The sequence below is a fragment of the Bombina bombina genome, chromosome 1, assembly GCF_027579735.1.
Source record: "Bombina bombina isolate aBomBom1 chromosome 1, aBomBom1.pri, whole genome shotgun sequence".
NCBI lineage: Eukaryota > Metazoa > Chordata > Amphibia > Anura > Bombinatoridae > Bombina > Bombina bombina.
This window is the reverse complement of record NC_069499.1, coordinates 952,995,064-953,011,307: the sequence shown is the minus strand read 5'-3', so window position 1 is coordinate 953,011,307 and position 16,244 is coordinate 952,995,064. Positions and strand designations below refer to the sequence as shown.

Genomic DNA, 16,244 nt, shown 5'->3' with positions numbered 1-16,244 from the left:
GGTTCAAAGCAACATTGTATACTAAAACTAGCAAGAGGGTAAGTACACCAATGCAACTTCCAACGTGCTGATAAGAATGACTGACTGGAGCTTGACTGGTCGAAATCTATGAATAAAAAACAATTTTGCTTGAAAGACCACATGTTTAATGACGATAAATATCCGCACCTATTTATTTAGGTCTGTATTAATTATATATTTAAAGGTATCGATAACAATCATTCTCGAATTTCCTATTATGCGGATTGCGTTTAAAATGTACTGCGCACGCGTCACAGGGCGGGCAAGTCCTCTATGCGCGTTCCAGAGGCAACTTCCTCATTACCTAAGGTGTAGCACTGGTTAACGCGTAAAGCGCGTGCGCTGCCTTGTTTCCAGAGCGCGCCTATGTCCTCCCCGGCTCAGCCCTCAAGATGGCCGGTAAGTAGGGTCTATTGATATCTGTCCCACCCAAATGTTAGAAACCGGGGCCCGCTTATGTACTATACTTACCTATCTTGTATGCATATATACAGAATGCGCATTTCAGTTATATAATATATATGATTGCTCATTGCTGTCTGTGGAATGAGCACCCGTGTGTCTAAACCTATGCAGGGTAAATTATTCTGTCTATAAACATTAAGATTTTTTTTTTCTAATCTGTTTTTCAAACACTGTATTGGACTGCGCATGCACATTATAATTGCAGTGATAAGAAATATTGACAGAGTCTATGATGTGTACAAAATGTTATTATTGGAAATGCTATTGACGCTAACATTTGATGTCAGTATTTAATATATGTGCAGTTTACCTCCGTTGACAGTGGTTATTTACATCTGTTGGACACAACAATATATATGCATGTTTATTTCTAATATATGTACACAGTCCTTTTTAAAATACCTTAAAAAAAATCCTTTTATCAGCATGTTAGTAGTGAGGATCTTCTGACCTTTTATACTATGTATGTGCATTGGGATCAGGAGCTTTAAAAAGTGTGTTGAATAGCTACTTCCTCATCCAGGATTATGATTATTGTGGGCCCCCTATCAAAGAAGGTCAGGCAAATACAAAACATAATATATTGCTTCACTTGATATTCTAAACAAAGCACAATAGTATTCTTTCACATCAGAAGTGTTGAAACAAAAATAAGTTTATTAACATAGCTATGACATGTTAAATGTATTCTAATTTATTTACTATTTTTCCTGTTTTAAATGCCAAGTACTATTTATTTTTTGTGTGAATATTAATGTTTCTGTGTGTATATGTATGTAAATAGAAAATGATCAGTTTCTCTGGTTTTACTATTTATAGGCATTAGTTTGAGTAAAATGAAAATGTTTGTTTTATTCTATAAATTACTGACATTTCTCTCAAATAAAAATATTGTCACTTAGAGCAGTGGTTCTCAAACCAGGTAACCTCAAGGCCCGGTAAATTTTAGCTGGACAAGTCCAGGGCCCAGTAGTCATATTTTATTTGTCCCGTCCTGTCTGCTTGTCCTGCAATGTCGTCCCATTGAGCTGCTGCCTACATGCCCGGAGCCCATGCATATGTGCAATGGCACTCAGAAAGGCTTGCCTGGAATTCTTGATGTGCAGAGTGGTGGGCCTGTCAAAAGTATGCAGTTGGGGGCATGTTGGGTCGTGGCCCACCAGCAGGACTGTCACTACCCGACTGTTGAGAAACCAGGACTTAGAGCATTTATTTTCAGAAAGTGGCAACTGGTCAAAATAACAAAAAAGATGCAGTGTTTTCAGATCTCGAATAATGCAAAGAAACCAAGTTCATATTAATTTTTAAACACAATATTAATGTTTTAACTTTGCAAGTGTTCATAAATTTTATATTTGGTGGAATAACCCTGATTTTCAATCACAGCTTTCATGTATCTTGGCATGCTCTCCATCAGTCTTTGACACTGTTGTCGGGTGACTTTATGCCACTCCTGGTGGAAAAAAATGAACGCAGCTCGGCTTTGTTTGATGGCTTGTGACCATCCATCTTCCTCTTGATCACATTCCAGAGGTATTCAATGGGGTTTAGGTCTGAAGATTGGGCTGGTCATGATAGGGTCTTGATCTGGTGGTCCTCCATCCACACCTTTTGATTGACCTGGCTGTGTGTCATGGAGCATTGTCCTGGAGTTGGGGAACATTGTCATACCAGAAGGAAGCAAGTTTTCTTCCAGGGTAACCTTGTATGGGGCTTGATTCATCCACAAAAATAAACCTGGCCCATTCCACGTAATCGCTGATGATTCCAATTTTCAGATTTGCCCAACACTTGGTTGTCTAGAGGTTAGACTGAGACCTGGGGATGCCTAGAAACCACTATGTCTCGCACTCTGAAACCCAATTTTTTTTCTCCGTGCTTTAGAAATAAAATGCAATTTTAAACAACTTTCTAATTTACTTCTAATATCTAATTTGCGTAATTGTCTTGATATCCTTTGCTGAAAAGCATATCTAGATATGCTCATGTCTGCTGATTGGTGGCTGCACATAGATGCCTCGTGTGATTGGCTCCCCATGTGCATTGCTATTTCTTCAACAAAGAATATCTAAAGAATTAAGCAAATTAGATAATAGAAGTAAATTGGAATGTTGTTTATAATTGTACTCTCTATCTGAATCATGAAAGAAAAATTTGGGGTTTAATGTCCCTTTAAATTTGGTGGAGGATAGTTGATGATTTTGGGGTGCTATAGCAAGAGGCTGGAATTGGGCACATTTATGTTTTACTCACATTTTATTATTTTACTCAAACACATACCTATAAATAGTAAAACCAAAGAAACTGATAAAAAAAAAAAGGACATGAAACCCAACATTTTTCTTTTATGATTCAGATAGAACATTCAATTTTAAACTTTCTAATTTACTTGTGTTATAAAAATGTCCACAGTTTTCTATTATTCTTTGTTGAAAATTAGCAAGGTAAGTTTAGGATCATGTACTTATGTGCAGCAAAATATGGCAGCAGTTTTGCAAGAGCATTAGATGGCAGTGCTATTTCTTGTAGTGCTTCATACAAGTGGAAGCTACCTGCCTTGGCATCTCTTCAACAAAGAATACCATGAGAACATAGAAAATTTGCTCGTTTGTATCTTCACTGAAAACCCTGTTCTAACACTATGGGCTGCGAGCCCTGCTTTGTTTTTAGTCTGTCTCACTAAATAAAGGTAATATATATTTTTTTATGGAACCCCCTGTATCCACTTTTTTTCACTTTACCTCCGTGTGATGCCCGGCTTGTCTGTAATTCAAATTTGATAATAGTAGTAAATTGTAAACTTTTGTAACATATTATACTATCAGAATCACGAAAGAGAAATTTTGGGTTTTATATCCCTTTAACCCCTTTGCTACCAGGAATTTATAAAGAAGAAGTTGCCCAAAAAACCCAGAATCTTTTTAGCATTTTTGCTATCACTCCCATTTATAAACCTGACATAGAGCTTTTATTTACCTGTCAAAACTATATTTTTAAGTAGACAACCCAAGGTATTGATCTAGGCCCATTTTGGTATATTTCATGCCACAATTTTACAGCCAAATGCGATCATATAAAAAACAAAAGTTAACTTTTTCACAAACTTTGGGTTTCTCACTGAAATTATTTACATATCGCATGTGCAATCATGACACAAATGATTGTGAAATATTCTCTGGGATCCCATTGTTCATAAATAACAGACATACATGGTTTTGGTTTTGCCATTGTTTTTTTGGTAATACGAATGCCACTATATGCAGCTGTACACCACAATATCAGTTAGCTTGTAAGGTTAATTTTAGCTGCAGTATAGAGATTACCCTCCCACCTGACACCTTCCACCCCCTGGTCCCACCCAAACAGCTTTCTTCCTACCCACACTCATCCCCAGCATCTTAGGTACTGGGGCAGACAGTCTACCAGTATGCAGTTTAGTGTGTGTATGTATATATATATATATATATATATATATATATATATATATATATATATATATATATATATATATATATATATATATATATATATATATATATTTCTATGTAAATATTTGCATAGGAAATTAGCACATCTAGGCAAGTATCCCCACTTGCTTTTCCCCGGAAATTCTTAATACACAATGTTACCAATGCAAATATTTACATTGATTTAATTTTGAGACATGGAGGATTTTAACCTCTTAAGGACATATGACAGAATTTTTCCGTCATAAAACAATTGAGCAAACTAAAAGCTGTGTCCTTAAAGGGTTAATTTCAGTTTTTTATCTATCTATCTATCTATATATATATATATATATATAAAGGCTGGGCGATATTGGCAAAAATGAAAATCATGATTTTCTTATAAATGACTATAATACCTTAAAGGGACATGAAACCCAAAATTTTTCTTTCATGATTCAGATAGAGAATACAATTTTAAACATCTTTATAATTTACTTCTATTATCTAATCTGTTTCATTCTCTTGGTACCATTTGTTGAAAGAGCAGCAATGCACTAATGGTTTCTAACACATATGTATATGTGTGTGTATATATATGTATATATGCAGCCACCAATCAACTGCTAGAATCTAGGTTCTCTGCTGCTTCTGAGCTTGCCTATATAAACCTTTCAGCAAAGGATAACAAGAGAAGGAAGCACATTAAATAATAGAAGTAAATTGGAAAGTTGTTTTAAAGCGTATTCCCTATTTGAATCATGAAATACATTTTTTGTGTTTCATGTCCCTTTTAATTTTTCTATAAAAAATTTATTTAACAATACAGAATCTTAAAGTTCCATAAAACAGGTTGAGATCTGTGCATATCCTAAAAGGGCTAATTAATTTAAAATAGTTTGCATTAAAAAAACTGTTTCAAAATTGCTGGCAAGTATTTTAAAATAATTTTCAAAAATAAGCAAAATTAATTACATAGCTAAGCTGCTTGGAGCAGCTAACTCCACCCCTCTTATCAGTGTTTAGACACAGGCATTGCATTTAATCTGAGTTCACAGCTTCTAGGCATGCTCCAGCAGATAATCCCTGTTCACTTTTGCATTCTACCAAAAGAACAATAGATATAGATACAGCCATAGAAGGAATTGTGTGGTGGGAGTTAGAGCTTTACAATTCAGAAACTAAAAAGAAAGGGTTAATGGCGAGGCACTGCAGTATACATTTGCAGGTAAAGTAATTAAAGTGCATATTATTTTATTTTGTCTCTAACCATACTTGTTTTATGTCCCTTTAATGTACATGTTTCTCAATGTCCAATACACTCTTGGAGCATAAAAATACAAACCACATAATAGTTAAAATAAAATTAGCTGCAGAATAGATATTTTTTTTAAAATTAATTAGAAAAAAATATTTGTATTATGGTACACTACTGGACTGCAAACTGGTATAAAAAGGGTAACGGTGAGTGTAATTTAAAAATTAACACTTGGGAAAAAAATACTAAACTTAAAGGGCCATGATACCCAAATGTTGAAACACTTGAAATTGATGCAGCATAGCTGTAAAAAGCCGACTAGAAAATATTACCTGAACATCTCTATGTAAAAAAGAAAGATATTTTACCTCAACAATTCCTCAGTAGCCACATCCCATTGTAAAGGACTTCTAAGCAGCAAATCAGTATGTCTGTCCTGGGACAGCTAAGGGATTGAGTCTTGTGCACTATCATCTTATTTTCCTATTTATTTTAAGCTAGTTTAATATGAAATCTCATGAGTTAAGTCAAATCTCATGAGATCACAGTAAAAGAGTCCATGACCTCAGCACTGCTGATGCTGATTTGCTGCTGTTCATTTCTTTTTTTTTTTTTTTCTTTTCTTTTTTACCTGTAGCTGAGCAGCAGCTGAGTATAACTTTTTACACAGAACTTATTCTGCTGAGGAAATTGTGAGGTAAAATATCTTCTTTTGTTACATAGAGATGCTCAGGTGATATTTTCCTGTCAGCTTTTTACAGTTATGCTGCATCAGTGTCAAGTGATTTAGCATATCAGTATTATGTCCCTTTAAGATATTGTTGTTTACTTCTCCACTGTTTGTGATGACTGATGATCTATCTTCTACACTCAACTCAATTATATATTAAATATATAATAATTATCATCTAAGTAACTCTCTCTATATTATCATCTATCTAGTATGTGTGTGTATATGTGTGTGTGTATAATATATATATATATATATATATATATATATATATATATATATATATATATATTAACAATTCAAACATCCTACAAGCAACTGAACATATATAATTAAAATATATTTTAAAATTGACCAAGACAGGGATTGTAATCAATGTTATGCGTCACAGAAGTTAATATAAAAAAAAAAGGCACTTTAAAGTTTTTGTACACTACTCACTTTATTCCTCACAACTTTGAGCGCATGTTCCACCGCCACACCACCGCTTGACCACTGCCACACCACTTCCAGATGAAGAAGGCCTGTTGCTCCCACACACTTTGCAATCTCTGCAATAATGGCGGTTTTGCGGCCCTCTCAGGTCTGCCCACGGCCGCACACTGGTCCGCCTCTTAGTCTCCCTCTCCGCCTGCGTTTTCATGATGAACAGAGACATTTTTTTTTTTTAAATCGCTGCGATTAATCACGGTTTTAAATCGCATAAGCGATTAATCATGCAGTCCTAATAAAAAAATAAAATAAATATATATATATATATATTCTATATCCTGCGCTATAACCCAATAAGTAAATACTTATATAGGAAATAAATAATATGCACAAGTATAAAAATAAGCACACACATACATAAAAATAAACAGCTATTTTAATACTATGTGATTAACTCCCACAAATGGTTTAAACACAGAAGTTCTACTCGTGGCCTGCAGAGCACTGCAGGTCCCAAGCGGAAACTGCAGATGATCTAATCGGCAGCTGTATCGTGTGACCACTGACCAGTGTTGCTGATTTGTTTGCACTGGTTAATCACATAGCAATAATAGGTCCATAGTCTTAAAATTATGTATTCCAACAAATTAGTGTCATTTTTTGACTATAATGGCTTTTTAAAGGGATAGTAAACACCAAAAATGATGTTGTTTAAAAATATAGATAATCCCTGTTATATTAATATACTTTTACCTCTTTAATTACCTTGTATCTAAGCTTCTGCAGACTACCCCCTTATCTCAGATCTTTTGACAGACTTGCATTTTAGCCAATTAGTGCTGGCTCTTTAACTCCACGTGCGTGAGCGCAATGTTATTTCTATGAAACACTTGAACTAAAGCCCTCTAGCTGTAAAAAAACCCGGTCAAATGCATTCAGATAAAAGGCGGCCTTCATAGGCTTAGAAATTAGCAAATGAGCCTACCTAGGTTTAGCTTTCAACTAAGAATACCAAGAGAACAAAGCAAATTTGATGATCAAAGTAAATTACAAAGTTGTTTAAAATTACATGCCCTATCTATCCTTTACTATCCCTTTAAATTACAGGAGCAGCTGACAAAGTTGTTAAGCTTTTTCTCCTTTCACACACAGCATATTTCAATTAAAAACTGTTTGGGGCAGTGTAGTTTTTGTTTGTAAAAGGGCATTTAAACATATATCATTTTTTATTTAATAAAAAAACTGCATGTCCCTATCCTGAATAAATCAATATTTTTTTTGCTATACTTGTAAGGACACCAACACTAAAGCATAGTTCATTTTTTTTTTTTTTTTTCAGTGAAAATATTTTTTCAATATTTTTAAATGTTAGTTCAATTTGTCTTTAAGCTCCTTGTAAATATTAATGTTTATAAATATTATTAAAAAATAAAAAAAAAATATAAAAAAAATATTTAATACCTAATTAAGAATTTCAGAATTCTTTCATAGGGGGTGTTATAAAACACAGCAAAATAGCTATTATGCAATAATGAGGACTTAATTAGAATAAAAATATAACCAATTTAATAAAATATTAGTAAGTTATACATAGACTACAAACTATTCAATTGACATTCAATCCCAAACTAATTGTCTGCTATCCCAGAAAATATGAGTACAATATTATCCTCTTGATTATTTTTATTTTTTTAAAAATAGATAATTACTTTATTACCCATTCACCAATATGCATTAACAACACCGTTATATTTAGACACTTTTTACTCCTGTGATTACCTTGTTTCTAAGCCTCTGCAGACTGCCCCCTTATTTCAGTTCTTTTGACAGACTTGCATTTTAGCAATTCAGTGCTGACTAATAACTAACTCAATGGGAGTGAGCACATTATCTTTATGGCAATAACTAGCTTTGTCTAACTGTGAAGAACTGTGAAAATGCACTGAGATAAGAGGCAGCCTTCAACGGCTTAGAAATTGGCATATGAGCCTACCAAGGTTTAGCTTTTAACAAAGAATACCAAGAGGACAATGCAAATTTCATTATACAAGTAAATTGGAAAGTTGTTTAAAATGACATGCCCTATCTGAATCATGAAAGTTTAATTTTTATTAGACTGTCCCTTTAATAACAATAAACCACACACAGCAGTTAAAAGCTTAAATGGACAGTCTAGTCAAAATTAAACTTTCATGATTCAGATAGGTCATGTAATTTTAAACAGCTTTCCAATTTACTTCTATTATCTAATTTGCTCAATTCTTTAGATATCCTTTGTTGAAGAAATAGCAATGCACATGTGTTAGCCAATCACACGAGGCCTCTATGTGCAACAACCAATAAGCAGCTACTGAGCATATCTAGATATGCTTTTCAGCAAGTGATATCAAGAGAATGAAGCAAATTAGATAATAGAAGTAAATTAGAAAGTTGTTTAAAATGACATGCTCTTTCTAAATCATAAAAGAAAAAATGTGGGTTTCATGTCCCTTTAATGGCCGTTCAGCAAATCATAAAAATTAACATTAGAGCTGCAACAACTAATCAATTTAATCGATTATGAAAATAGTTAACTGATCTCATTATCGATTTGTATAGTTAGTTTATTGTATGTGTTGTATATGTACCAGATTCAACCTCTTTAAGTATATATCTGTTATTTTAATAGCAGACTAGATATTTTCCCCTAACTTTATAGCTGGTTATTAACCATTGCATATAGATATTCAAGATATTTTTATGTTAGAATGAAGTCCAGGTTTACTTTAAGATGCCACTTGCATTGGTGGAGAGCTAACAAAGATAAACATCCCACCTTGGTGAAAATGGCAAAACCCTACTTGTGCATCTCGGGCACATCTACACCATCTGAGCGCCGCTTTGCTGCTGTATGCAAAAATAGAGCCAGCCTTATACAGGAGCATGTGGTCATGTGGACATTTCTGCATTTCAATGCAAAGTTTCTGAAAGAGTGAAGAACAGAATGTTCTAAACAGGGATAGTCTACCTCTTTTTAGTTCTACTTCTTTTCAAACAGTTTGTGGTTTTGTTTTGCTTAAATATAAAAATTTGTTCCGCTGCTTAAAAATTGGACAGTTGTGTTAATGTAAAGTTTAAGTCTGAAGTTTATATTTGTAATACTTAGTATGTGGATTATATTTTAAATATAGATTTGATTAATTCGAAAAAATAATCGGCCAATTATGAAAATAATCGTTGGTTGAAGCCCTAATTAATATGTATACAAATATGGCTCTTGATTACCCAAATCTTGGTTAAATTACTATAAACCCCATGTAGCAACTAAAAACTTTGATAAATCGATTATCAATATCATTAAACATTTATAAGCACAAGGTTTAATTTCTAAACTTTAAAGGGACACCCTTCTCCAGAAATGTTATTGTTTAAAAAGACAAATAATCCCTTTATTACCCGTTCCCCAGTTTTGCATAACCAACACGGTTATATTAATATACTTTTTTTTTTTTTATCTATGATTAAATTGTATCTTAAGCCTCTGCAGACTGCCCCCTTATGTCAGTTTTTTTTTGACAGACTTGCATTTAGCCAATCAGTAGTAACTCTTAAGTTACTCCATGGGCGTGAGCACTGTTATCTATATGGCACACATAATCTAACGCCCTCTAGCTGTGGCAAACTGCAAAATGCATTTAGATAAAAGGTGGCCTTCAAGGGCTTAGAAATTGACATATGTGCCTACCTAGGTTTAGCTTTCAACTAAGAATACCAAGAGAACAAAGCAAATTTGATGATAACAGTAAATTGGAAATGTGTTTAAAATCACATGCCTTATCTGAATCATGAAAGTTTAATTTGGGCTAATTTTTAAATAAATGCTTATTAGGCAATACATCAATTTAAAAAAAACAAACAAAAACCTTATAACAATTCTGGTAAACCAGTAATATTTACCAGTGAATATGTGACTAAAATCAAACATATTAAAACCATTTCAGCAGTAACTATTAAAAAACACAATATATTTCACTAGATGAAACAAGTTCCTAAATAATATACTGAACAATACAGATTTAAAACAGGCACATGTAAAATATGCCAATCTTTAAAATACACACTTAAGTGGAAACTTTAAAACACACTTGGCCTCTATGATCATTTAAGGCACTCTCCATACACAAATGCTAATATAATCTCAATGCCTATATCAGTATTTCCAAAATACAGGACTCTTTCTCTCTCGCTCTCGCTTTCTCTTTCTTTCTCTCTCGCTCTCTCTCGCGCTCTCTCGCTCTCTCTCGCGCTCTCTCGCTCTCTCTCGCGCTCTCTCTTTCTCTCTCTTTCTCTCTCTTTCTCTCTCGCGCTCTCTCTTTCTCTCTCGCGCTCTCTCTTTCTCTCTCGCGCTCTCTCTTTCTCTCTCGCGCTCTCTCTTTCTCTCTCGCGCTCTCTCTTTCTCTCTCGCGCTCTCTCTTTCTCTCTCGCGCTCTCTTTTTCTCTCTCGCGCTCTCTCTTTCTCTCTCGCGCTCTCTCTTTCTCTCTCGCGCTCTCTCTTTCTCTCTCGCGCTCTCTCTTTCTCTCTCGCGCTCTCTCTTTCTCTCTCGCGCTCTCTCTTTCTCTCTCTTTCTCTCTCTTTCTCTCGCGCTCTCTCTCTTTCTCTCGCGCTCTCTCACGCTCTCTCGCGCTCTCTTTCTCTCTCTTTCTCTCTCTTTCTCTCTCTTTCTCTCTCTTTCTTTCTCTCTCTTTCTCTCTCTTTCTCTCTCTTTCTCTCTCTTTCTCTCTCGCTTTCTCTCTCTTTCTCTCTCGCTTTCTCTCGCGCTCGCTCTTTCTCTCGCTCTTTCTCGCGCTCTCTCTTTCTCTCGCGCTCTCTCTTTCTCTCGCGCTCTCTCTTTCTCTCGCGCTCTCTCTTTCTCTCGCGCTCTCTCTTTCTCTCGCGCTCTCTCTTTCTCTCGCGCTCTCTCTTTCTCTCGCGCTCTCTCTTTCTCTCGCGCTCTCTTTCTCTCGCGCTCTCTTTCTCTCGCGCTCTCTTTCTCTCGCGCTCTCTTTCTCTCGCGCTCTCTCTTTCTCTCGCTTTCGCTCTTTCGCTCTTTCTCTCTTTCGCTCTTTCTCTCTTTCGCTCTTTCTCTCTCTCGCTCTTTCTCTCTTTCGCTCTTTCGCTCTTTCGCTCTTTCTCTCTTTCTCTCTTTCTCTCGCTTTCGCTCTTTCTCTCGCTTTCGCTCTTTCTCTCGCTTTCGCTCTTTCTCTCGCTTTCGCTCTTTCGCTCTTTCTCTCGCTTTCGCTCTTTCTCTCGCTTTCGCTCTTTCGCTCTTTCTCTCGCGCTCGCTCTTTCGCTCTTTCGCTCTTTCTCTCGCGCTCTCTTTCTCTCGCGCTCTCTTTCTCTCGCGCTCTCTTTCTCTCGCGCTCTCTTTCTCTCGCGCTCTCTTTCTCTCGCGCTCGCTCTTTCTCTTGCGCTCGCTCTTTCTCTTGCGCTCGCTCTTTCGCTCTTTCTCTCGCTTTCGCTCTTTCTCTCGCTTTCGCTCTTTCGCTCTTTCTCTCGCGCTCGCTCTTTCGCTCTTTCGCTCTTTCTCTCGCGCTCTCTTTCTCTCGCGCTCTCTTTCTCTCGCGCTCTCTTTCTCTCGCGCTCGCTCTTTCTCTCGCGCTCGCTCTTTCGCTCTTTCGCTCTTTCTCTCGCTCTTTCGCTCTCTCTCGCGCTTGCTCTTTCTCTCTCGCTCGCTCTTTCTCTCGCGCTCGCTCTTTCTCTCGCGCTCGCTCTTTCTCTCGCGCTCGCTCTTTCTCTCGCGCTCGCTCTTTCTCTCGCGCTCGCTCTTTCTCTCGCGCTCGCTCTTTCTCTCGCGCTCGCTCTTTCTCTCGCGCTCGCTCTTTCTCTCGCGCTCGCTCTTTCCTCAATCTATAGTTTTTAAAGTATAAACAGTTTATATAGGTCATTTTGGTTTCTATGTAATGTTATAGTAGAAGGGGTCTTTGAAAACATGAGATATGGAATAATGTCAGCAGGAGACTTTTTGTCCTCTGTCTCTTTCTGCCATTTCATTGAATTTCAACTTTATAGTCCAGGAGGCATATGGTTCCTTCAGATACAATCTGAATACTTGGTTGTTTAGGCATACTGAGCAGGTTTTTTTGGCCTGAAGGGTCCTTTTGAAAACACCATTTGGTTTATAATGTCAGTGAATGGGGTTAGCTTTATGGATGCATAGAAATTGTTAATTTCCCATATAAAATGGATAATGGAATGATAATAATCATTGTTTCCTTGCAGATAACTCAACATAGAGACACATGATATTAAAAATATGAATACAAAGAAATAAGCCATGTTGTTAGGGAAATAAAGTGTGTAATTAAACAAGTGACTTTAGTTTATATATCATTGCTTTCTCATGGAGAACTTTCGTTAAAGGGACAGTCAACTCCAGAATTTTTGTTGTTTTAAAAGATAGATAATCCCTTAATTACCAATTCCCCAGTTTTGCATAACCAAGTTATAATTATACACGTTTTACCTCTGTAATTACCTTGTATCTAAACCTTAGCAGACTGCCCCCTTATTTCAGTTCTTTTGACAGACTTGCATTTTAGCCAATCAGAGCTGTCTCCATGGTAAATTCACGTGCATGAGCTCAATGTTATCTATATGAAATACATGAACTAATGCCCTCTAGTGGTGAAAAACTATCAAAATGCATTTAGATTGTAGGCGGCCTTCAAGGTCTAAGAAATTAGCATATGAACCTCCTAGGTTTAGCTTTCAACTAAGAATACCAAGAGAACAAAACAAAATTGGTGCTAAAAGTAAATTGGAAAGTTGTTTAAAATTACATGCCCTATTCGAAACATGAAAGTTTTTTTTGGATTTGACTGTCCCTTTAAGAGGGAATAGAACAGAAAACCTAGTTCCTTAGAATTCTATTTTATTACATCCTCCATAAAAAAAGGCGAAAGCTACAAACCGAAGTTGGACGTCCCTCATCTCTCTAGGTCCAGTGGGGTTTGTCATCAAACTTTCCAGTGATCAGTATCCTACCGGTTCTTTTCTGTTAGTGGCTGTCATGTCGTTTGGCACTAGTTAGCATTTCTCTTGTAAGGTGTATCCAGTCCACGGATCATCCATTACTTGTGGGTTATTCTCCTTCCCAACAGGAAGCTGCAAGAGGATCACCCACAGCAGAGCTGTCTATATAGCTCCTCCTCTAACTGCCACTCCCAGTCATTCTCTTGCAGCTCTCGACAAGATAGGAAGTAGCTAGAGATGTGGTGTTTTTTATTTAGTTTATCTTCAATCAAAAGTTTGTTATTTTCAAATGATACCGGAGTTGTACTATTTTAGCCTCAGGCAGAAAGTAGAAGAAGAGTCTGCCTGTGGTCTTTGATGATCTTAGCAGGTTGTAACTAAGATCCATTGCTGTTCTCACACATAACTGAAGAGAGAGGTAACTTCAGCTGGGGGAATGGCGTGCAGGGTCTCCTGCTATGAGGTATGTGCAGTTTAAATTTTTCTAGAAAAATGAATATGCTAGAAAATGCTGTTAATACTGGATTTATTTAAGGTAAGCCTGATTACAGTGATTTAATAACGACTAGTATCATGCTTGCTGTAAAAGGTAATATTCTTATTACTTTCTCACATTACTGAAACATAAAACGTTTGCTGGAAGTGTTTAAACGTTTTTTCTACATATTGGTGATAAAACTTTATTGAGGCCCAGTTTTTTCCACATGGCTGGCTAGATTTTGCCTAGGGATAGTTTTGTTAGGCCCTCTCACTGTGAATACAGGTTGGGAGGGGCCTATTTTCGCGCCTAAATGCGCATTAGATTTTGCAGCTTGAGACATCCAGTTTCCCTGAAGGAGTCCCCTGAACACTTAGGACCTCTCTAAAGGGTTGTTGTGCCTTTCAAAGTCATTATATGGGCAGGTAGGGCCACAGCAGAGCTGTGGCAGTTTGTTGTGTCTGTTAAAAAACGTTTATATCGTTTTTTTGATCCGGTTTTGAAACTAAGGGGTTAATCATCCATTTGCAAGTGGGTGCAATGCTCTGTTAGTCTATTATATACACTGTAAAAATTTCGTAAGATTTACTGCTTTTTATCACTGTTTTTCAATTTCTGACAAAATTTTTCTCTTAAAGGCACAGTACCGTTTTTATTTTTTGCTTGTTTACATTTATCAAAGTGTTTTCCAAGCTTGCTGGTCTCATTGCTAGTCTGTTTAAACATTTCTGACATAGAGGAAACTCCTTGTTCATTATGTTTAGAAGCCATTGTGGAAACCCCTCTTAGAATGTGTACCAAATGTACTGATTTTACTTTGTTATAAAGATCATATTCTGTCTTTAAAAAATTTATCACCAGAGGAAACTGACAAGGGGGAAGTTATGCCGACTAACTCTCCCCACGTGTCAAAACCTTTGACTCCCGCTCAAGGGACTCCCGCTCAAGAGGCGCCAAGTACATCTAGCGCGCCCATGGCGTTTACTTTACAAGACATGGCGGCAGTTATGGATCATACCCTTACAGTGGTATTGTCCAAACTACCAGGGTTACAAGGAAAGCGAGACAGCTCTGGGGCTAGAAAAAATACAGAGCTCTCTGACGCTTTAGTAGCTATGTCTGATATCCCCTCACAATATGCAGAAGCTGAGGCAGGAGAGATCCTTCAACCTGATTCTGATATGTCAACATTTAAATTTTAAGCTTGAACACCTCCGCGTGTTTCTCAGGGAGGTTTTAGCCACTCTGGATGACTGTGACACCATTATAGTGCCAGAGAAATTGTGTAGATTGGATAAATACTATGCAGTACCTGTTTACACTGATGTTTTTCCAATACCTAAAAGGTTTTTAGAAATTATTACTAAGGAATGGGATAGACAAGGCGTACCGTTCTCTCCCCCTCCTATTTTTAAGAAAATGTTTCCAATAGATGCCGCTACACGGGACTTATGGCAAACGGTCCCTAAGGTGGAGGGAGTAGTTTCTACCCTAGCTAAGCGTACAACTATCCCCGTCGAGGACAGTTGTGCTTTCCTAGATCCAATGGATAAAAAGTTAGAGGGTTACCTTAAGAAAATGTTTATTCAACAAGGTTTTATTCTCCAGCCTCTTGCATGCATTGCCCCGGTAACTGCTGCTGTGGCCTTCTGGTTTGAGTCTCTGGAAGAGGCCTTACAGGTAGAAACTCCATTGGATGATATACTTGACAAGCTTAAAGCGCTTAAGCTAGCCAATTCATTTGTTTCTGACGCCATTGTTCATTTAACTAAACTAACTGCTAAGAACTCTGGTTTTGCTATTCAGGCGCGTAGGGCGCTATGGCTTAAATCCTGGTCAGCTGACGTTACATCAAAGTCTAAGCTTCTCAATATTCCCTTCAAGGGGCAGACCCTATTCGGGCCTGGACTGAAGGAGATCATTTCTGATATTACTGGAGGAAAAGGTCATGCTCTTCCTCAGGATAGGCCTAACAAATTAAGGACCAAACAAACTAATTTTCGTGCCTTTCGAAACTTTAAAACGAGTGCAGCATCATCTTCCTCTAATACAAAACAAGAGGGAAATTTTGCCCAGTCCAAGCCGGTCTGGAGACCTAACCAGGCTTGGAACAAAGGTAAACAGGCAAAGAAGCCTGCTGCTGCCTCTAAGACAGCATGAAAGATTGGCCCCCGATCCGGTAACGGATCTAGTAGGGGGCAGACTTTCTCTCTTCGCCCAAGCTTGGGCAAGGGATGTCCAGGATCTCTGGGCGTTGGAAATTGTGTCCCAGGGATATCTTCTGGACTTCAAAGCTTCTTCCCCAAAAGGAAGATTTCACCTTTCACAATTATCTGAAGACCAGATAAAGAGAGAGGCATTCTTACATTGTGTTCAAGACCTCCTAGTTATGGGAGTGATCCACCCAGTTCCAAAGGAGGAAC

At 37.1% G+C, this 16,244-nt stretch overlaps 1 protein-coding gene across 1 annotated transcript in view; it reads left to right on the top strand.

Annotated features, from left to right (window-relative positions):
• Positions 1 to 319: 319 nt before the first annotated feature.
• LOC128651370 (serine/threonine-protein phosphatase 4 regulatory subunit 1) overlaps positions 320 to 16,244 on the top strand; it is a 515,789-nt gene continuing 499,864 nt past the window's right edge. Inside the window, exon 1 of the mRNA XM_053704495.1 lies at positions 320 to 420. Coding sequence (XP_053560470.1) covers positions 414 to 420 — 7 coding nt within the window. The 5' untranslated portion in view covers positions 320 to 413. The remainder of the gene's footprint in view (positions 421 to 16,244) is intronic.